This window comes from Scyliorhinus canicula, chromosome 28, assembly GCF_902713615.1.
Source record: "Scyliorhinus canicula chromosome 28, sScyCan1.1, whole genome shotgun sequence".
Taxonomy (NCBI): Eukaryota; Metazoa; Chordata; class Chondrichthyes; order Carcharhiniformes; family Scyliorhinidae; genus Scyliorhinus; species Scyliorhinus canicula.
In genome coordinates, this window is record NC_052173.1 from 11980371 (window position 1) to 12004285 (window position 23915).

The following is a 23915-nucleotide window of genomic DNA, read 5'->3' on the forward strand; positions in this document are numbered from 1 at the left end:
AACAACATTCAGGAAGCTCAACATCATTTCGGGCAAAGCAGCCCACTTGATTCGCACTCCAGCCACAAACATTCACTCCCTTCACCACCGACACATAGTGGGAGCAGTAGAAGTACCCACCAAACCACTCATCACCCTGATTTTGAAATATATTGCTTTTCCTTCATTGTCGCAGGGTCAAAATACTGGAACTCCCTAGTAGCACAGTAGGTGTACCTACACCACACAGACTGCAGTGGTTCAAGAAGGCAGCTCACCATCACATTCTCAAGGGCAATTGGGGATGGGCAATGACTGTTTGCCCAGCCAGAACAGCCACATTCCACAATTGATTTTAAGAAATCACTTTTTTCTTTGGTAATCAGGTTGGGAGTCCAACCTCTTTTTAAAAAATCCTTCTATTGAAGACAGAAAAATCCAGGCTGGTATTGACTTGTATACGAGCATACTTGTACCGCCTTGGCGGATTTGGTGGTGGGCGGGAGCGGTGAATCGAGTAGGAGCCAAAGTGTCGGAAGCCACTGGCTTAAAATCACTTTTCAATTCTTCCAATGGCGGATCGGTCTTCCCGCTGGTTGGTCGCGTGAATGCCATTGCATTCATTTGCATTTTCTCTCTGAAGCTGAAGGGCACTGAGGCCAATTGAAGCATGCCTCAGATACTCACTAAGCACTGAGTACATTTAGGGACGAGGTAAATCGAGCCACCCAACCCTGCAAAATGGTTTAGTTCAGGTTGGGACACTAACCTTTTACTTCTGCAGGTTAGGCTCAAATCTAGATGGTTTCTTTTCCAGTTGTTGGGAAATATTTCTGAATAACCAAATTGTTTTTGGCAGGTCGACCTCCACTTCATGAAGAAGATCCCTACTGGTGCGGAAGCCTCTAATGTTCTGGTTGGTGAGCTAGACTTCCTGAAAAGGCCAATTGTGGCATTTGTGCGTCTTTCTCCAGCTATTCTTCTCACAGGACTTACCGAGGTTCCAATTCCTACCAGGTCAGTTAATAATGCATGGTATGCAGTCATGGATGGCTTCTATTAAAATAGTACATATACATTTATATTACACCTTTCACATCTCAATTGTTTATATAATTAATAACTTTATGAAATCTAGGCTTGGAAATTGCGTTCCAGTTTGCATTGGGCATGAATGGCGAGACCCAAATCACATTATATATACATAGAATTTACAGTGCAGAAGGAGGCCATTCGGCCCATCGAGTCTGCACCGGCTCCCGGAAAGAGCACCCTACCCAAGGTTAACACCTCCACCTTATCCCCATAACCCAGCAACCCCACCCAACACTAAGGGTAATTTTGGACACTATAGGGAATTTATCATGGCCAATCCACCTAATCTGCACATCTTTGGACTATGTTGGCGGGAAGTCCCTTTGCATTTGTCCCTGCCCCCCCCCCCTGATAAATTATCTGGATTCCCAACATTCAACAGGAAGGTACAGTGGTTAGCACTGCTGCCTCACAACGCCAAGGAACCCGGGGTCAATTCCAACCTCGAGTCACTGTCTGTGTGGAGTTTGCTTATTCTCCCCATGTCTGTGTGGGTTTCCTCTGGGTGCTCTGGTTTCCTCTCACAGTCCAACGATATGCAGGTTAGATGAATTGACCATGATTAATTGCTCCATATCGTCCAAAGATGTATAGGTTAAGTGGGGTTAAGGCGGCAAACTAATGGGGCTAAAGGTAGACAAGTCTCCTAGCCCTAATGGGATGCATCCCAGGGTACTAAAAGAGAAGGCGGGGAAATTGCAGATGCATTTGTGATAATTTACCAAAATTCGCAGGACTCTGGGGTGGTTCCAGCAGATTGGAAAACAGCAAATGTGACGCCACTATTCAAAAAAGGAGGTGGACAAAAGGCGGGTAACTCTAGGCCGGTTAGCTTAACTTCTGCAGTAGGGAAAATGCTTAAATCTATCATCAAGGAAGAAATAGTGAGACATCTGGATGAAATTGCCTATTGGGCAGACATAGCATGAGTTCATGAAAGGCAAGTCATGCTTGACTAATTTAGGGCGGCATGTGGCGCAGTGGTTAGCACTGGGACTGCGGCGCTGAGGTCCCAAGTTCAATCCCGGCCCTGGGTCACTGTCCGTGTGGAGTTTGCACATTCTCCCCGTGTCTGCGTGGGTTTCACCCCCATAACCCAAAAATGTGCTGGTTAGGTGGATTGGCCACGCTAAATTGCCCCTTAATTGGAAAAGAAAAATAATTGACTACTCTAAATGTTTTTTAAAATGTTTAACTAATTTACTGGAATTCTTTGAGGACATAACGAGCACGATGGACAATGGGGAACCAGTGGATGTGGTGTATCTGGATTTCCAGAAGGCATTTGAAAAGGTGCTGCACAAAAGGCTGCTGCATAAGATAAAGGTGCACGGTGTTATGGGTCATGTATTAGCATGGATAGAGAATTGGTTAACTACCAGAAAGCAAAGAGTGGGGATAAATGAGTGTTTTTCTGGTTGGCGATCAGTGGCTAGTGGCGTATCTCAGGGATCAGTGTTGTTACCGCAATTGTTTACAATTTACATGGGTGATTTGAATTTGGGGACCAACTGTAATGTGTCAAGGTCAACAGACGACACTAAGATTAATGATAGAGCAAAGTATGCAGAGAACACTGAAAGTCTTCAGAGGGATATAGATAGTTTAAGTGAGTGGGCAACGGTCTGGCAGATGGAGTACAACGTTGATAAATGTGAGGTCATCTGTTTTGGCAGGAATAACAGCAAAATGGACTATTATTTAAATGGTCAACAAATTGCAGCATGCTGCTGTGCAGAGGGACCTGGATGTCCTTGTGCATGAATCGCAAAAAGTTGGTTTGCAGATGCAGCAGGTAATTAGGAAGGCAAATAGAATGTTGTCCTTCATTGCTAGAGGGATGGAGTCAAAAACAGGGAGGTTATGTTGCAGCTGTATAGGGTAGCACAGTGGTTAGCACTGTTGCTTCACAGCTCCAGGGTCCCAGGTTCAATTCCCGGCTTGATCACACTGTCTATGCGGAGTCTGCACATTCTTCCTGTGTCTGCGTGGGTTTCCTCCGGGTGCTCCGGTTTCCACCCACAGTCCAAAGATGTGTGGGTTAGGTGGATTGGCCATGCTAAATTGCCCTTAGTGTCCTAAAAGGTTAAGTGGGGTTAAAGGCATAGGGTGGAGGCATGGGCTTGAGTAGGTTTCTCGTTCCAAGGGCCGGTGCAGACTCAATGGGCTGAATGGCCTCCTTCAGCACTGTAAATTCTATAATTCTATGTATAGGGTGCTGGTGAGGCCACACTTGGAGTACTGTGTACAGTTTTGGTCTCCTTATCTGAAAAAGGATGTAGGCTCGAGGGGCCAGATGCCCTACTCCTGCTCCTAGTTCTCATGTTCTTGTGTTCTTATTCGGCAAGGTACAGACCATAATGGAAATTATTGCTGAAAAGCAAGACATGCTATTGAAGCTTTTCATCTTGCACTCATCAGGACAAATGCAAGAATGTCAAATTGCAAACAATCGCAATTTATACTGCAGGAGAAAAACGTGGAAGTCAGCACTGAATGACCAAGGCATTGCCATGGAGAAAGCAGGCAGAAGTTTCTGCTGTTCGTGGCATGTGCTGCACTGTTGGACCAGTCGTTCAATTGCTCGATCCAGATCTACCCACGCATAGCATCTTCACTTTTGACACCCACAGGTGTCTATTATGCAGATCCTGAAGGATGGCATCTCTTCCCTGGCGTGGGACCACAATGCGAGCCCCCCACTGAAGGATGCCGTCTTCAACACTGAGCTCCAGCATTTTGGTTTCAAAGGCCCGTAGTTGTTTGGGCAGCTTCCCATGCTGGCCTCCATCAAAGACAATGTGACGTACTTTCGCCAATACGGAGTCTTTTTACGTCCAGTCGCGTATCTGGGCAGCAACGACTGGCAGGATATCCATAAAGTTTAAACTACTTTGTCGGCTTTTGGTGGAGACAGGAGTGGCGGGGGGGTGCGGGGGGGGGGGGGGGGGGGGGGGGGTGCATCGCCTTGTCCTCTTTAAAGAGTCCCAGCAATGGCTTGTGGTCTGTCACAATAGTGAATTGATGCCCATACACGTACTGGTGGAATTTCAATTTCTTCATCGTGAATACGACGGCCAACCCTTCTTTTTCAATCTGAGCGTAATTTCGCTCTGCTACAGCCAATGTCCCTGATGCGAATGCTATTGGCCTTTTTCTTCCATCAGCCATGCGGTGGGATAATGCAGCTCCGATTCCATATGGCATCGCTCATTACTGAAAGAGGCTTGGAGGGGCCATAAAGCGTCAATAATTTGGACGGCGTTAGCTGCTGTTTCACCCTGGCAAAAGATTCCTCCTGAGGTGACAGCCACACCCATTCTTGGTGCTTTGTCAACAGTGCATGTAGAGGGACAAGGATGGTCGTTAGGCCAGGAACAAATTTTCCGTAATAGTTTATGAGACCGAAGAATGATCGTAATTCTGTTGCGTTTTCCAGAGTGGTGGCTTGCCTAATCACCGCACCTTCTCCTCTACCGGCTGTAGTATGTCCCAATCCACACGATACCCCAAGTAAGTAATGAGCGGCTGTTGGTTTTTGGCCAGTCCCGCCGGCGTGGATTGGACATGGTCCCACATGGCGGGACCTGGCAGGTAAGTCGGCTGGGGCGGTCCTCCGGGGGGGAGCGGTGGATCCGACCCCGGGAGGGCCCCCACGGTGGCCTGGCCCGCGATCGGGGCCCACCGATTTGTGGCGGGCCTGTGCCGTGAGGGCACTTCTTCCTTCCGCGCCGGCCCCTGTAGGGCTCCGCCATGGCTGGTGTGGAGAAGACACCTCCCTGCGCATGCGCAAGAATACGCTGCCGGTTCCACACATTCGCAGGATCACGCCGGCCCTTTGGCACGTGCAGACTCACACAGACCCTTCGGCGCCGGCTGGCGCAGCATGAACCCCTCCGGCGTCCACCTAGCCCCCGGAAGTGTGGAGGATTTCAATACTACGGTCGGCCGAACGTCGGAGTGGTTCGCGCCGTTTTTGACGCCGACGTCGGGCCATCGCGCCGATTCCGCTGATCGAGTCTGCCAAAGAGCGGCATTTTCAAAATGGTGCAAATCTTATTCCTTCATGAAGAAAAGTGGCCGTGCTCCAATGGTTAGCAGAGCTGAATTAGGTCCACTTTACCCTCATTGCCAATTTCGTAGTCACAGAGGAGTCTGCAAAGGAGAGGTTCATTACCAAAGTAAAGTATCTGCAAGTAACAGTCCCAGTCCCAACTGGGACAACTCTGCAGCTGGGCTCCTACCTGGGCCGGCTTTTAATGCTAGAGTTAACTATTACACTGACGGACCTCCACCCCTCAGCAGGGAAGCTCGCACTCTACAAGGCTCACGGGAGATTAATCGGGTCGATCCCATGGGTCTCATAGGGGTTATGACAATTTTAAAATGATGTTCTGTCTTTAATTCTCTTGCTATCACATATCAAGCACAATAGAGATAACGTAAGAAATAGGAGCAGGAATAGACCACATGGCTCCTTGAGCCCGCTGCCATTCAATATGATCAAAGCTAACCTCCTGCCTGAACTCCAATTTCTTACTTGTTCCCCATATCCCTTGATTCTCTGAGAGACCAAAAACATAACATAGGTGAACCAATGATGACATGAATCCTAATCCTGTGATCCTGTGTAATACTGATAGCAGTTTGTGATGACTTTATTTTCGTGGACAGCAGGTTACTAGAAAATGCTAAATAACACTAGTAATACTGAAATTTCTCATTTTGCAGATTCCTTTTCATTTTGTTGGGACCGGTTGGAAAGGCACAACAATACCATGAGATTGGCAGGTCTATGGCCACCATAATGACTGATGAAGTAAGTTTGTACTCAGATCGAAGGTGTCAATATCAATTGATGTGGAGATGCCGGCGTTGAACTGGGGTGGGCACAGTAAGAAGTCTTACTAACACCAGATTAAAGTCTGTTATGTGCCAGGGTTTAGAGAACCCCAAAGTGTATCATGGAGTTCACCTGACCCACAGCTTTTAATAGATTGTTGTATGGGGAGCACACGGCCCACTCTACAGGTGTGGTACAGCAGAAATGGAAAAGTATTTTTTAAGCAAAACAATGTTTATTCTATGAACTCAAGTTAACCTTTTTAAAACATACAGTGAACATCTGAGCAACCATTAATTCAAATACAACCCCCAAAGAATACACTAAGCAATCCTTAATAACTTCCCAAACAACATCCAGAAGACAAAAGAAACACCTTATAACAGAAGCGTATCAGGTTTACATTCACTACTGAGAACATTTATAATTCTGAATTCACCAAATGATCAAGAAATAGTCTTTTCATGGCAGAGAGAACAGCAGTATACCTACTTTGTCTGGCTTCAGCTTCAACACTGAAACAAAACCAAATAGAACACAAACACACCCAAGCTTTTCTCAAAGTGAAACTAAAATGCAGAGCCAGAGCTCAGCTCCACCCACACTCTGACATCACTGCAGTAACATGAGCAGCCAAACATTTCTTAAAGTGACATTCTCATGACAAGTTCAACAGGTTAGTTTGGAATCCCCCCCCCCTCCCCGGCTAAACCAGTTGTAAACCTCGCTGATGTGACATCATGTCGGCGAGGTATGAATATTTAGTGAGGGGGGATTATTTGGCTACTAGCATTTAAAAGTATAAAAATGCGGTTCAGGCCCTTTGTGGGGTGGGGGTGGCGGCGTGAATCCCGCCCCGACACTGGCTACTGGATTCTCCGGCGCCGGTTTTTCAGTGGAGGTGGGAATCGTGTTGCGCCGCACGGTGGCCTGGCCTGCGATCGGGGCCCACCGATCAGCAGGTGTGCCTGTGCCGTGGGGACACTCTTTCCCTCCACACCGGCCGGTGTAACAGTCCGCCATGGCCCGCGCGGAGTAGAGCCCCCCTGCACATGCACTGGGATGACGCCTGCGAATGCGCCAACTTGCGGCAGCCGGCGGAGGCCCTTCGGTGCCGGTTGGCGCGGCACCAACCCCGCCGGCGCCGGCCTAGCCCCTGAAGGTGCGGAGGATTCCGCACCCTCCGGGCTGTCTGACGCCGGAGTGGTTTACGCCACTCCTCGCCGCCGGTATGGCCTGCCCCTGTCGGATAGAGGAGAATCCCGCCCATTATCTCTCCGGTGAGAATCATGTTTCCTGATTCTTGCGAGATTTTACGCCCTTGCCGCCAATCCCGCGGGTGGACCTCAAGATTTAATCCACTCTCTTACTCTCTCCCTCACACTTTCTCTGTCTCATTTTCTGTCTCGCACTCTCTTGCTTGTACTATCTCTTACACTATCTCTTGCACTTTCTCTCGCACTCTCTCTTCCGCACTTTCTCTCTCTCTTGCATTCGCTCTCTTTCGACTACTCCCTCTCTCATTCTCTCTTTCGCATTCTCTCTCGCACACTTTTGAACACTGTCTTGCACTCTGTCTCTCGTACTCTCTTGCACATTCTGTCTCTCACACTTTCACGCTCTTGTGCTCTATCTCCCTTGCTCTCTCTTTCACTTTTTCTCCCATGCACTCATTAAATCTCTAATGCACTCACGCACTCTCTTGCACACTCCCTTGTGCACACTCTCTCAACAAATACATGTGCACACACTCACTCTCCCTAACACATACATGCACACACTCTCACACACAGGCACATACATTCACATACGTTTTCTCTCACATGCACACATACTTTGTCACACACGCTCTCTCACATACACTCACGCGCACACATACTCTCGCACAGACACACTCTCTCATGTACATTCTCTCTTATGCACACACACTCATGCGCACACACACACACTCACACACAGAGGGTGCGATTCTTCGGCTGTTTTACGCTCTCCCGTGAGCGTGGTGCGGCCGGTGAATGCCAGGAGAGCCCTTTCGTGGGCTTCCTGAGAGATTTAGCGCCTCGCAGGATTCACCCAAGTCCTGCGAAGTGTCCGAATCTGAAATAAGGCCACAAGGGGTGTGACCAAACGACGAACGCCGAAGCCGGTTTTAAACCGGCTTAGGCAAACTTACCCGTTATCCATTGGTAATGCGGGATCCACCAGCCTCCCCAGCGAGGCAACAGCCAGGTGCCATTCAGCTCTGGTTCACACAAACGTGGACCAGGCAGAACGGCACCCGGGGAGTTCTCCTGGGCCATTGGGAAGTGAGTGGGAATTGCCACAAGGTTCCCGGCGCTCGCCCCAGCAAAACCGGCAACGCAATTCAACGTTAATTGGTCCACTTAACAAAGCCTCATGGGCTTCTTGCCGCAAATAACGCCTCACCAGCTGATTCACCGGGACCGCGCTCACCAGCCCCCTGATAACAAGGTCGAGCAGCCAACTGCACTTGCACAGCCAACCTCAGCCAGTTCGCAATAATGGCGCCAAGGAGACCAGCCCCATGATTTGGAGATGCTGACCTGGGGAGGCTCCTGGATGCGGTGGAGGCCAGGAAGGATGTCCTGTTCCCCCGAGTGTGCCGGACGGTGAGCCACAAGGCAGCCAGTGCTGCCTGGGAAGAGGTGGCAGCAGCTGTCAGCTCGGGGAGTGTGACCAAGAGGACTGGCCAGCAGTGCTGGCAGTAGTGTCCTAAAAAAGTAAGGTTAGGAGGGGGGTTGTTGGGTTACGGGTATAGGGTGGATACGTGGGTTTGAGTAGGGTGATCATGGCTCGGCACAACATCGAGGGCTGAAGGGCCTGTTCTGTGCTGTACTGTTCTATGTTCTATGTTCGAAGGTCAATGACCTACACTGGGCAGAATGAGTGAGTAGATATCAACGTGCGCCCCACCCCCAGCTCTCCAAGTGACCCACAGTCCCCCCTCCCCCCTAATCCCCAACCCCACCTTCACACCCCCTCTCCCACCACTGTGAACCACGCGTGTGGCTAATAATGCCCTCTCGGTGTCTCCTGAGGAAAAGCTCTCCCACAATCGGCGGGAGAGGGCCTAGACTGGCGGCGGCGTGCCAGATATAAGAATCCTCACCTCCTTCGAGGAGTGGGCCCTGGAGGTGACTGGGGTGGCCGAGGACAGATCAGTCAGCCACGCGGAAGCTGGCGGATGTCACAGAGGTGAGGGACCACCAGGTTCCACCTGGGTGACCTGTCAAACGTGAGTAAAGATTGCCTTACTGACTGACCCATCCCTCCAACTGACCCACATGTCCATTCTCCCGCAGGTCCAGCAGCCAATTGTGCCAGCCCATCCCGGGTGGCACCCTGTCCTGACCCCGAAGAGAACACCTCGGAGGAGAGCTCCAAGGATGCAACTGTTATAGTCGCGACATAGCTGCAATCCCCACCCTCCACCAGCGCAGAGACACGCACCTCGGTGGGAAATGTTAGTGGTCAGGCTTCTGCGGCACAATCTGGTGAGCACCACACTGCTGCTGATGTACATCAGATGGAGACACAAACCCCCAAGTGAAACAGCAGTTGGAGGGCGGGTGGATCCCAGGACCCAGCTGGATCCCAGTCTGATGCTGAACCTCTGGAAGTGAGTGAGTTACCCAGAGCTGATGGATACAATAGGGAGTGGCTGGGACATTCGGAGGGATATATCAGCGTCACTCCAGCAGATCCGTAGCCACTTGGAGGAGTCCCAGAGACTAGGTGCGCAGGGGTGGCACCGGCAATGAGTGCCACCGAGGCCAACACTGCTGGAGTGTCGACCGCAGTGGAGAGCCTGGTGCACGATGTCGGCACCATGAGTAAAGGTGATGCACAGACAGCCAGGCTGAGGGTCTCGGCAGAATGTCCGACTGGGGGATGTCACCCAGTACCAGGCTGACCTTGATGAGGTTCTGCAGGACATGTCCCGCTCTCAGATGGGATGGGCGAGGCGCTGCGGGGCTTGTCGCAGGTGGGCATTGCCGAGGCATTGCACAGCACGGCCCAGTTACTGAGGAGCATTGACAAGGGCGTCGACACCATGGTGTGAACCATGGGGAACCGCAAGGGCTGGCAGAGCCAGGTGATGCAGGGGCAGCCAGGGCTCAAACCAGCTGCCTCTCCATCCCAACGTGAACCCCAGGGCCTTATGGGCACTGATTGGGAAGAGGGGGTACTGAGTGCCAAGCCAGACCCGTCCCATGGAGTGGCGACATTGGCCACTAGCTCTCCCGAGTTCCACCCCTCTGATGAGGCCGCGTCGCGCAGACAGCACATGGGACAGAGTGGCATGGCTGAGAAAGTGCTGCCTGGTGAGCCGGGGCCCTCTGGCCCTCTGGCCCCAGAGCCCCCAGGGGACGCCCGCCAGGGGCTTCGTGGGCCACAGGACGCGGTAAGCAGCAGGCTGCCTCCACCTCAGATGTGCATCCTCCGGAAACACCAAGACCTAGTGTTAAAGCTAGGAGAGCCAAGCATGTTGAGGATCACTGAGGTATGGGGAGGGGGGTGGGGTAGATGGGGGGGGGGGGGGGGGGGCAGCAGCATGGGAGTGGGGTATTATACAGCACATTAAACAACTGTTTGTACAACCATTATGATGCCTCTGTCACTTTCTTCCACAATGCTGGCTGACCCCCGGACCCTTTGCCCATCCTCTCTCTGTGGCACTCACTCACCCTCCAGCCGTGGACATGCCCCCGGTGCTGTGTGCCATCCCCTGAGTGTTCGGATGTTGGCTGTTGCATGTGCGGTGTTGCCTCCCACAGTGTTCCAGCACAGTATCCAGGCATCAAGGTGTGATTGGGATGCTAGGCAATGACTCCCACATGCTACATGGCCCGCTCACTCTTGGGAATCCACTTGGGTTTTGTGAAGTGCTCACTGAAACACGATTGCCTATTCCCTATTAGCGATAGCCTTCAGCCGCACAGCCAGAGGCCTCAGCAGTCGGTGGGGGTTATGGGTGGTCAGTGGGGCAGACGGGCAGGGACAAGGGTTGCCCCCGGAATGGGGTTGGGATCTCGGGGTTGATACGGCGCCGCGAGCGATAGCCCCCCTGGTTGGCCCCCCAGCACCTTCCTCCCAAACCCCCATGGCAGCTCACCCCTGTGGAGGGTCCCCCACCCACCAGCTGAGTACTGGGGTGGCAAGCCCAGAACCCCCGGGCTCTTAGCCTGTGAGCAAAGAAGGCTACTCACCTCCTCAGCTCCCCACAGAAGCCCTTCTGCCGGGTTCACGTTTTTCAAATGGAGTACTAATTGGCACCAGCGTGATCACTTGTTGGGGAGGCCGCTGAATCATGGGAGATCATTGGCTTTGGGGTCGCTCTCATTGATTATATGGAAATGGGGCTTAAGTGATGATAATTGGTTTCTCGCCACGGTCCAGCGAGATCCCAATTTTGCCTACGGGAGCGGGGCCGGTTGCATCGCAAACTGTTTGGCGCCTGGCACGGATCTCGCTTTTCACCTTTCCCACTATTCACCTGCCTCGTTATGCTTGAGCGAGAGCACAACGATGCTAGAGAGTCGCGCCCTTCAAAATTTTTGGGGAGAATCGTGCAGACTATCTAACTATCACACACACTCTCGCACACACACCCCCTCTCCCTCACACACACCCCCCTCTCCCTCACACACCCTCTCCCTCACACACTCTCTCACACACACACACACTCTCTCATATACTTTCCGTTTCACATGCCCATACTGTCTCACACAAATGCGCACTCTCTCACACACATTCTTACTCTCACACACTCTCTCTCACACGCACACACACACTCTCCCACACACATTCTCTTTCACGTGCACATACTCTCACACACACATACACACTCTCCCTCACACACACACTCACTCATACGCACACATACTCTCTCTCTCACACACATTCCCTGTCACCTGCACACACTCTATCACACACACACACTCTCTCACAGATTTAAGATAATTGAGAAAAGGAGCAATGGAGACATGAGGAAAAGTTTCAGCAGCGAGTAGTTAGCATTTGGAATGCACTGCCTGAGAGTGTGGTGGACGCACATTCAAACATTGCTTTCAAAAGAGAATTGGATCAAAAAGTGCAGGCTGCAGGGAAAAGGCAGGGGATTTTCACTCCATGTATTTCTCACTCAGAGAGCCAAACTAATTGGAAAATCATTGCTCTGCCTCCATTTCAGATCTTTCATGATGTTGCCTACAAAGCCAAGGATCGGAGTGACTTGCTTGCTGGGATTGATGAATTTCTTGATCAGGTGACTGTTCTGCCCCCTGGTGAATGGGACCCCTCCATCCGAATTGAGCCACCAAAGAACGTTCCATCTCAGGTATGCCTTTCCCCTTGTCCTCACTGAAATCTTTCAAGAGGATACTCATGCACTATACTGGTTCTGTTGGCAACGTATGGCACTGACACATTTTACTGCTAATCACATTGCTACAACACTGGGTGGGATATAGTGAGCAGTGTTGAACCATCAATGGGTGAGTTAGAAGACATTTACTCTTCAACTTATTTTAAAAATTGAAGAGTGCTATTCAGAGCTAGTGGCTCACTTTCAACCAATCACTTTGAAGCTGTGCAAGCTCTTACACAGATCATCTGCCGACATGCAATCACCAGTCACCAAGTAGAAATGTTCCATTGTACTATCAGTTTCATTCATACCCTTTTGTTCAATAGGAGAAACGGAAGCAGCCTGGAATCCCAAACGGTAATGCTTGCCATATTGATCCAGAGCCGCAAGTGGGCCACAGTGGTCCTGAACTGCAGCGCACGGGACGGTTTGTGTAGTTTATTGAACACTCTTAAATGGTCATATATTTTTGTAATGTAACCTGTCACGTCGTACTCGTACTCAACACTCACAAACTGTAACTCTTACTGTCTCCTCTCCCTGTTTTGCAAACACTAGACTTCAGCTCAATGATCATAGCTATAGTGAATGGTATAAGTGTGATATTTGCTGGAACCTGAATAGGTTTTCAGTTTTTGTACCCTTTCACGGGATGTATGTCGCTGGCTAGGCCAGCATTTATTGCCCATCCATAATTTCCCTTTGTGACGGAAGTAGGTTGATCTATTTTGGATCCAGAACTCTCATGTATACTAACACTAAGAATTCAGAAACCTTTTATTTCCCCTCCAAAAGAACATACATAAAACATACAGTATAGAAGGAGGCCATTCGGCCCATCGAGTCTGTACCATCCCACTTAAGCCCTCACTTCCATCCTATCCCCATAACCCAACAACCCCATCTAACTTTTTTTTGGACACTAAGGGCAATTTAGTATGGCCAGTCCACCTAACCTGCACATCTTTGGACTGTGGGAGGAAACCGGAGCACCTGGAGGAAACCCACGCAGACACGGGGAGAACGCGCAGACTCCGCACAGACAGTGAGCCAGCGGGGAATCGAACCTGGGACCTTGGCGCTATGAAGCCACAGTGCTAGCCACTTGTGCTACTGTGCTGCCCACAGAAGATGGCGTTGACAGGAAATTATAATAAGACTGCAGGACCTACATTTCTGGAACAGTTCCGACACCTGACAATGAGAAGTTCCATTGAAATATTTTTAACGGGCAATAATAATAAATTAGAAAATCTTCCATTTCATGCAATACCAGCATTTTGTGGCCACGCCGTCTGTGGCCACCTACTTTGATCCAGCTTTATAACACCCACAGCTTCAGTTATTACATTACATTGGACCTGTTAATTTGACATTTTAGTGTGGATTGCAATATTATAGAACATGCTAAATTGTTCCTCACTCTGTCTGGATCCATTGCAATTACTTATTTGTGTCATTTGTTTAAATCATAAGATAAATGATTGAGGACATTTTCTAGTTGTTTTTTACTTTGACATTGAAAGTCTGTTGTATTCTCCTAGTTTGGAGACTCAGCACAGATTTTTAAAGCTCTCCATTTCTTAACCCTAACCATAATCACAAGATTTCTAAAAACTATCTGAATCAAACCCTGAACACTTTAATGTTGAAATGAAAGGGTTTCCCTTCAGCGCCACCATCATATGCAACCTGCTGCCTGTATCTTATTCTGTACCAAATCCACTCTCCCGCTGACCTGCATTCCCTCCAATGTAACCCATTTAAGATACATAGAAGATAGGAGCAGGAGGAGGCCTTTTGGCCCTTCGAGTCTGCTCCGTCATTTGTCATGATCATGGCTGATCATCTAACTCAATAGCCTAATTCTGCTTTCTCTCCATAGCCTTTGATCCCATTCGCCCCAAGTGCTTTATCTAGCCACCTCGTAAATAGTCAATGTTTTAGCATCAACTATTTCCTGTGGTAATGAATTCCACAGGCTCACCACTTTTTGGGTGAAGAAATGTCTCCTCATTTCAGTCCGAAATGGCTTACGCTGAATCCTCAAACTGTGACCCCTGGTTCTGGACACCCCAACCGTCGAGAACATCTTCCCTGCATCTACCCTGTCTAGTCCCGTTAGAATTTTATAAGTCTCTATGAGATCCCCCCTCATTCTTCTGAACTCCAGCGAGAACAATCCCAACCTAGTCAATCTCTTCTCATATGACAGTCCCACTATCCCTGGAATCAGTCTGGTAAACCTTCGCTGCACTCCCTCGAGAGCAAGAACATCCTTCCTCAGATATGGAGGCCAAAACTGCACATAATATTCTAGGTGTGGCCTCACCAAGGCCCTGTATAATTGCAGCAACACATCCCTGCTTCTATACTCGAAACCTCTCGCAATGAAGGCCAACATACCATTAGCCTTCTTTACCGCCTGCTGCACCTGCATACTTACCTTCAGCGAATGGTACACAAGGACACCCAGGTCCCGCTGCACAGTCCCCTCTCCCAATTTACAACCATTCAGGTAGTAATCTGTCTTCCTGTTTTTGCTTCCAAAGTGAATAACCTCACACTTATCCAAATTATACTGCAGCTGCCATTGATTTGCCCACTCGCCCAACCTGTCATCCATGCCTTCAAATCTCTTGATGGCCTCGCTTTTCCCTAACCTCCTCCAGTCCTGCAACTACCCCACCCCACCCCCAAACTCTCAATTCTGCTGAATCGGGCCTGCACACCACTAGTTGCAGCCATGTTTTCAGCAATATAAGTGCACCACTTAGGAATTTCCTCCCTCAGACCCATCTGCCTCTCCACCTTCCTGTCCTCCTTAAAATAACCCCTTGACCAAACTTTTCATTGCCCCTCCTTTGGCTCAATGTTTATGTTTGACTTATTTTGCCTCTGTGAAGCACCTTGGTTTGATTTAGTGTGTTAAAGGTTGTACAACATGCAAGTTGTTGTTATGGTTGTTGAGTCCTTCAAATGTCTAAATAGACCAAGCACTCTACTTAAAAGCTACCATTAGAAAATTGAAAAAGAGATTTGGTTGGGGCTGTTCCATTATAACTCTGCTGACTGACTTGCTGTGGATTTTCAACATTATTTTTATCTTTACCATTCACATTAGCATCCTAATCCAATTTCAGATTTCTACAGATGTCTAATGCTTTGAGCTTTGTAGCCTTGAGAATCAGCAAAATTGGTAATACCAAGTTCTAATGTTGAGTATTATAAAGCTGAACATGTTAAACTGTATTTGGAATAAAAATTTTGTAAAACAATGAAGCCTTTTATCAAATCTGCTTAAGTTGTTATATACAACTTATTATAGTGCTAAATGGGCAATTGGTGACATTTTAAGAACCATGGTTGCGTACATGCATTACAATGGTGGAAAATTTAATTTAAAGTGATTCATTTCCATTCCTCCAGGCTGTTTGGGGGTTTGATCGTTGACATCAAACGGAAGATGCCCTGTTTCTGGAGTGACTTCAGGGATGCCTTCAGCTTACAGTGTGTGGCATCCTTCCTGTTCCTGTACTGCGCCTGCATGTCTCCTGTTATTACATTTGGTGGCCTCTTGGGTGAAGCAACAGAAGGACGCATAGTAAGAAAGTTGAGGATGTTGGTTCATTTAAGTTGCTGATGCCTGATATTTTGCATAAAAATAATAATGATTCTGGTAACACAAACAGAAAGGAGGATTTGTTTTCATAAAAAATCAATATGCAGCACCGTGGGATGGAAATTTCAACTTTTGAAAATTTGAGACATGTAAATAAGTGGAGAACTTACCACAATGATTACTTAAGAATGATTAGTATAAATGTTATAAGTGTGATTTTAAAAAAACACCCTGTTTATATGCACATCTTGAAGTTTAGTATTTCCATTAAATCATTAAATGTGTTATTTGTGGTAAGGTAGACTGTATCTTTTCTGCTCCCTGTTCCCAGTTGCCCCTGACACACTGCTCACGTTTGTTTGCCATTAACCTATTCTAATCTCTTTATGTGCCACTGACAATATTGAGTTCCTTACCCGTCAGTCTGGCCTCAATAAAACTCGAGAGGGATTTGTAGGTATAGTATTATTTATTTTAAACAATTGCAAAGCTGACCCGCTCTATAGAGATTCAGAACACGGGCAGTCTTCTGAAGCTCCAGACCGAGTGAAATTGGAGACAAAGAGAACTCTACACATATCATTCAAATGGCATCAAGTTTCACATACAAGATTCCCATAGGTCATCCTATACACCTCCTGACCTGGCCATATATCCTGATTGGCTCACTTCGTATTCCTCAGCCCTGGGCCTCTTGTTACCCAGCATCTTTTTCACCACCCTGCACGAGGCTCCCCTCCCCCCTTCCTGGCCATGCTTTCTGAATCCCTTTGTCCTTTGTCTGTGAGCTCACTACTATCAGACTGGCTCACATCTACATTATTCTAACTAATAATCCTATTTTATATCACATTTGTTTGTTCAATTCCTCACCACCATCAGAACCCTTCTTAGCCTTAATCACCTTCATTAATCACCCTGAAGGCCCACACATCCAGACATAGGAACAGCTTCTTCCCCACAGCTACAAGACTCCTCAACGACTCTCCCTCGGACTGATCTGTTCCCTGTAAGAACACTACTCACAACGCCCTATACTGCTCTTGAAATGAAATGAAATGAAAATCGCTTATTGTCACGAGTAGGCTTCAATGAAGTTACTGTGAAAAGCCCCTAGTCATCACATTCCGGCGCCTGTTCAGGGAGGCTGGTACGGGGATTGAACCGTGCTGCTGGCCTGCCTTGGTCTGCTTTAAAAGCCAGCCATTTAGCCCAGTGTGCTAAACCAGCCCCTCTTGCTCATGTATTTGCTTTGTTTGGTCCGTTGTTCCGCACTGTAACCAATCACTGTTTGTCGATGTACCATTTGTCAATGTACTCTGTCGATTATTCTTGTTTTGTCTACTATGTACATACTGTGTACGTTCCCTCAGCCGCAGAAAAATAAGTTTCACTGTACTTCGGTACATGTGACAATAAATCAAATCAAATTTACATTCCCTTTGTCTTTCTGTCCACGACATCTTTGTCAATCTCCACCTATCGCAGGGCCTCTATCCAACCCCACCGCTCCACGCCCCCCCCCCCCCCCCCCCCCCCCCCCCCCCCACAACAGGATAAATCTGACCCTGTTTCCAGTTCTCTCCCTTTGACAAAGAGTCATACAGACTGGAAACATTAGCTCCCTTCTCTCTCCACAGATGCTGTCAGACCTGCTGAGATTGTCCAGTGTTGTCTGTTTTTGTTTCAGATTCCAGCATCCGCAGTAATTTGCTTTTATGTTATATATATTATATCTATTGTCTGGGCAGAATGAATTGTCTGGACAGAATACAGAGAGGAAAATCATGCCGGGAGGATTGTACACTGACAATTTAGCCAGTTTGACTTTCTTTCTAGTCATTTAAATAGATAGAAAAAGGGCAGCACGGTGGCACAGTGGTTAGCACGACTGCCTTGAGGTCCAAGGTTCGATCCCAGCTCTGGGTCACTGTCCGTGTGGAGTTTGCACATTCTCCCCGTGTCTGCATGGGTTTCACCCCCACAACCCAAAGATGTGCTGGTTAGGTGGATTGGCCACGCTAAATTGCCCTTTAATTGGAAAAAAATAATTGGGTACTCTTAATTTTTTTTTTAAATAACAATTAAATAGATAGAAAAGTTGGCAGGGTCTGAGATGGAGATGCAATCCTTCTAGCCAGTAAAGATTAAAAACCTGCCGCGTGTATTTGTATGCTATACTGGGAGAGATGTAGCTGAATTGGTTTCTATTTTTAATCCCTGTCTTCGGTTCTATGCAGTATTTATAGATGTTCTTTATAAAACACTTCCTTGGCCTTAACTAGCACATTGTGTCCAGACCTGAATGTTGACAAGAATGTTGTTACGGGCCAGAGTTTAGAGAACTCCAAAGTGTATCATGGAGTTCACCTGACCCATAACTTTGAATAGATTTTGGCTATGGGTTGCACAAGGGCCCACTTTACAGGTGTGGTGCAACAGAGAGCTAAAAGTATTTTTAAACAAAAAAACAATGTTCATTCTATGAATCCCATTAATATTTTTAAACACACCATGTAAACATCTTAGTAACCATCAACTAAAATACTCCCCCCAAAGAATACAGTACTCTATAAGTAACCCTTATTCTTTCCTTACAACATCCATAAGACAAATACCCTCTTTAACACAGAGATCAGGGGCGGGATTCTCTCAGCCCAGGGCTGGGTCGGAGAATCCCAGCGACCGGGCCGCGCCTCCCCGATGCCGGCTCTGCGGAGAATCGGTGCCATTGGCGTGGGCCGCTCTACGCGGCTGGTCCGCCGATTCTAGGCCTGGGATGGGCCGAGCGGCCGCAGTTAAAACGCTGAGTCCCGCCGGCGTCGTCCACACCTGCTCGCAGCTGGCGGGAACTCTGCGTGCAAAGGTCGGGTGGCGGCCTGTAGGGGGGGGCCTCCAATCGGCGGGCTGGCCTCCCCGGCCTCTTTTCCTACACGCCAGCCCCTGTACTCCTCCGCCATGTTGCGTCGGGGCCGGCACGTTGAAGGAGGCTTGGCGCTGGCGCCACTGCGCATGTGCGGATCCCGCGGCACCCAGTTCGCGCCGGGATCGGCAACTGGAGCCGCGTGAGTTACTCCTGGCAGCGACCCGTTCATGCCGTCGTAAAACACGACGGTGTTTTCCCTTATTTGTTCTATCAAATCCCCTCAATTTTCTATATTCTCAGGAGAACAATCCCAGTTTCTTTAGTCTTTCCAAATAACTGACGTATCAAATATCTGGTACCATCTCCTTTGCACCCACTCCAAGCTTTTTCTTAAAGTGCTCAGAATTGTACACAATACTCCAACTGGGGCCTAATCAGTGGTGTATAAAGGTTTATAGCTTCCTTGCCTGTGTACTCTTTGCAACTATTTATAAAGCCAAGGATGCCAGTTTTTTCTTAAACAACTTTATTGACTTTTCCTACCTCTTTCAATAGAATAACTGGATTTATGTGAATTGCTTCAGTCACATTACAATTATTTTTGGTCTCTTTCAGAGCGCGATTGAGTCTCTGTTTGGGGCCTCCATGACAGGAATAGCATATTCCCTCTTTGCTGGACAACCTCTCACTATTCTGGGCAGTACAGGTCCAGTGCTGGTGTTCGAAAAGATTTTATTCAAATTCTGCAAGTAAGTTACCGTCGGGCCGAATGGCCTCCTTTCGCACTGTAGGGATTCTAAGAGAGGCTGCAAAGCACTGTAAGATGCCTGCTACTTCAAGCAGCAAGGGAAAGGAAAATAAGCTATTATTTTGAAGGTGGAAAAGAGACAAATTGAGTTGATAGAAGTTGAATTTTGGTAGAGCAACACTGGGAACAAGTGTTTACCTTGGGCAAGTTTGGTACCAATGGAGATGGGGGTGGATTTTACATTTACATTCTGAAAGGTGATCTCATTTGATAATAGATAATGAAGGGGAAATTCTGAGAAGTTTGGTCGAGATGAGGGAAGATCGAAAAAGAAAGACAGTGGGCTGAATTTTCCAGCCCTTCCCGCCGGCGGGATCTCTGGTCCCGTCAAAGGCAACCTCCTACTGCAGGCTCCCCAGTGGCTCTCCTCTTCTGCCAGAAAATGGCACAATTTTTTAAAACTACAGATCCAAACTTTGTAACTGCTCATACTATGTTGCACACCCAATTTTAATGAACCTTCTCTCATTCCTCTATTCTGGAAAGGCTACTGTCTGCTTTAAATGCACTCCCGTAGCAGGAAAGATTAGCACTGCTCAAGTTAGTCAGCCACTGTTGATCTCTAGATTAACATTAGAATTTAGGTGTGTTTCTCATACTCAACCTAATTTTAAATTTATTTAACTGGATTTTCTCCTTTTTATAGGGACTACAACTTATCCTACCTTTCCTTGAGAGCGAATATTGGACTTTGGACATCTTTCCTATGTATTTTGCTTGTTGCCACTGATGCAAGCTCTCTTGTTTGTTACATAACTCGTTTCACCGAGGAAGCATTCGCCTCTCTCATCTGCATAATTTTCATCTATGAAGCTCTGGAAAAGCTGATCCATTTGGGAGAAGTCTATTCTTTCAACATGCACACAAATCTGGACCAGCTCACTCAGTACTTGTAAGCATTTAACTTGTATTTCTTGACAACTTTCTTCCCTCCTACAGCATTAGCATTCTATGGGAATCAGTTAATATTCAATCCCTTAGTCATATGTTTCTTTTGAAGTGTGAGCCTATACAGTCAGTATTCGGAGATTATTTCACCGTGTGGTTGAGGCATCACGTCAAGCACAATCTTGGTGGCATGTTCCATTTCCCAGAAACGGGTCATTGGATGTTTACGAAAGAGAAAATGCTGGAAAATCTCAGCAGGTCTAGGGAGAGAAAAGAGCTAATGCTTTGACAAAGAGTCATCGGACTCGTAACGTTAGCTCTTTTCTCTCCCTACAGATGCTGCCAGACCTGCTGAGATTTTCCAGCATTTTCTCTTTCGTTTCAGATTCCAGCATCCGCAGTAATTTGCTTTTATTCATTGGATGTTTATGCCATTTGACTCCTCAAGCTTGCTCTGCCATTCAACTAGATAATGGCTGATCTTTTACCTCAGCACCGTTTTTCTGTAGGAACCTCATATCCCTTAATATCTTTAATGTCTAGAAATCTCTCAGTCTCTGTCTTGAAAATACTCAGTGACTGAGATTCCACAGCCCTTTGGGGTAGAGAATTCCAAAGCGTCACCACCCTCTAAGTTAAGATATTCCTTCCCATTTCAATCTTAAATGGCCTGTCTCTGATTCTGACACTGTGGGCGCGATTCTCCGACCCCACGCCTGGCGGGAGAATCGCGGGAGTGCCGGGCGAATCACGCCACGCCGCCCTTGCACCCGCACGCGATTCCCCTCCCCCCACCCCCAAAAACGGCGTGTCGCGTTATGCGACAGGTCGCTCGGAGAATCGCCGCTCAGATTCTCCGGCCCGGATGGGCCAAGCGGCCTGCCGAATCCGACCAGTTCACGCTGGCGCCAACCACACCTGGTCGCTGCTGGCGTGAACAGCACGCGACCGCTGCGTGTGGGGCCTGTGGGGGCGGAGGGAGAATCGAGCACCAGGGCGGTGCTCAGGCGGGGTCTGGCCCACGATCGGTGCCCACCGATCGTCGGGCCTTCATCTCTGAAAGACGCACTCTTTTCCCTCCGCCGCCCCGCAAGATCAATCCTCCATGTCTTGTGGGGCAGCGGAGGAGAAGACGGCAACCGCGCATGCGCGGGTTGGCGCCGGCCAACCTGCGCATGCGCGGGTGATGTCATTTAGGCGCCGCCGGCCACGTCATTCAGGCAGCGCCGCTTTGACGCAAGCGTCAAAGCGCACGAGATTGACGCGCCGCCGCTCCTAGCCCCCTGGGGGTGGGAGAATACGGGGCGAGGAGCAGCCTCCGACGCCGGAGTGAAACACTCCGGGTTTCACTCCGGCGTCGGCACTTTGTCTCCCTTTGGGAGAATCGCGGCCTGTGTCTCCCGTTCTGGACACTGCCACCCTCCTCCTCTCCCCGTCCACCACCACCACCATCGCCACCAAGCAGGAGAAACATCCTTCCTGCATCTACCTTTTGAACCCTGTAAGAACTTTGTACACCTCATGTAATAACCTGCATGGAGCACACAGGGCTGGCTTGATTGTTTTCCCCTGTGGTTCAAGGAGTAAGAGCTCGTCTGCTAACTAGGGGGTTATTACCATGTCTATATAAGGTCGACGAAATAGAAACCGGCCGACAGAGCGAGAGGACCCGGTAAAATCTGACCAGGCCCCTTCTACATATTATAAATAACCATCTTCTTAATCTTGCTCATCTGACTCCTTTTCGCCTTTATTGCGCTCTCTCTGTGGCACGTATATCTTTCCTCAGGTAAGGAGACAAAAACTGTACACAATACTCCAGTGTGGCCTCATCAAATCTGCACAATTGCAGCAAGACTTCTTTACTCCTGAACTTAATTCCTCTCGCTATTAAGTTTTGCCTTCCTAATTTCTTGCTACACCTGTGTGATAGCTTTCAGTAACATATGAATAAGGACTCCCAGGTCCCTTTGTAACACCAACACTTCCCAATCTCTCCCCATTTAAGAAATATTCTACATTTCTGTTTTTCCGACCAACAAGGATAACTTCACATATTGCCACATGATCTTCCATGTGCCATTTTCTTGCCCACCCACTTAGTCTGTCTAAATCTCCTCAAAACCCCTTTGCATCCTCCTCACATCTCACAGGCAGTGGTGTTGTGGTATTATCGCTGAACTAGTAATCCAGAGACCCAGGGGCATGCTCTTGGGGCCCGGGTTCAAATCCTGCCATGGCAGATGGTGAAAATTGAATTCAATAAAAAAGTCTGGAATTAAAAGTGACCATGAAACCAATGTCGATTGTCGTAAAAACCCATCTGGTTCACTAATGTCTTCAGGGAAGGAAATCTGCCGTCCTTACCTGGTCTGGCCTACATGTGACTCCGGATCCACAGCAATGTGGTTGACTCTTAAATACCCTCAGGGATAGGAAAAAAATGTTGACCCAGCCAACGGTGCCCACGTCCCATGAACAAAAATAAAACAGAGTTAACAATTCAAGCCAAATATGACTCTTCTTCATTTGGTACAAGTGTTGATGAAGGAAATGCTGTCTCAAAAGACCAATCTGTTAAATGTCAAAGGACAACCTGGTTGTATAATGGTGAACATGCTTACTTCACGTAGCTCTGATAGGGGTTCAGGTTTTATGGAATATTTAACTTGAACCTGACAGATAGACCTTTGCAGAATGGCATCAGTTGTCAGCTCACATTTTGTATTAGATGAACTGGACTAGTGCTGTTGGGAAGGGTTTAAACTAACTTGGCAGGGGGCTGAGATCTTGAGAGAAGGTTCAGCAAGGATAGATGCACAGTAAAAATTAGAAGAGACACCAAGTGGATCCAGAAGGCATAGAATGTCTAGACCAGTTAAGTCACAAGGGAGTTTGGCAAAATTGAATGGTATTTGTTTTAATGCAGGGAGTCTGACGAACAAGGCAGATGAAATTAAAACATGGGGGTATGATGTCATTGCTGTCACTGAGACATGGATGAGAGCTCAATATTCTAAGATATAGGATCTTCAGGTCTTCAGGTGAGATAGGGAAGGAGGTAAAAGAGGAGGGTGTGTTGCAATTTTAATCAGGGAATCAATTACAGCAGTAAGGAAGGACGACATCTTAGAAGGCTCTTCAAATGAAGCCATATGGGTATAACTTGAAAACCAAAAAGGAGCAATCACATTGCTGGGAGTGTTCTATAGGCCCCTGAAGGGTCCAAGAGGAATAGAAGAGCAGGTATGCAGGCAAATTTCAGAGACGTATAACAGTAACAGGGTACTGCTAGTTGGGAATTTCAACCTCCCCAACATTAACTGGGGTAGTCAGAGTGTGAAAGGTTTAGAGCGCACTGAATTCTTAAAATGCATCCAGGAGAACCTATTAAGCCAGTACGTAGTAAGAGAGGGAGCTGCC

The 23915-nt window shown here is 48.1% G+C and overlaps 1 protein-coding gene across 3 annotated transcripts in view; it reads left to right on the top strand.

Annotated features, from left to right (window-relative positions):
* LOC119958117 (electroneutral sodium bicarbonate exchanger 1-like) overlaps positions 1-23915 on the top strand; it is a 259631-nt gene that overhangs the window by 179359 nt on the left and 56357 nt on the right. For all 3 annotated transcript variants that reach the window (XR_005458961.1, XM_038786362.1, XM_038786363.1), the window contains exons 8-14: positions 839-996; positions 5806-5893; positions 12132-12278; positions 12635-12735; positions 15738-15912; positions 19412-19545; positions 20251-20496. Coding sequence is in view for 2 of the 3 variants with exons in the window: in XM_038786362.1 (XP_038642290.1) it covers positions 839-996; positions 5806-5893; positions 12132-12278; positions 12635-12735; positions 15738-15912; positions 19412-19545; positions 20251-20496 (1049 nt within the window). In the remaining variant the exon portion in view is untranslated. The remainder of the gene's footprint in view (positions 1-838; positions 997-5805; positions 5894-12131; positions 12279-12634; positions 12736-15737; positions 15913-19411; positions 19546-20250; positions 20497-23915) is intronic.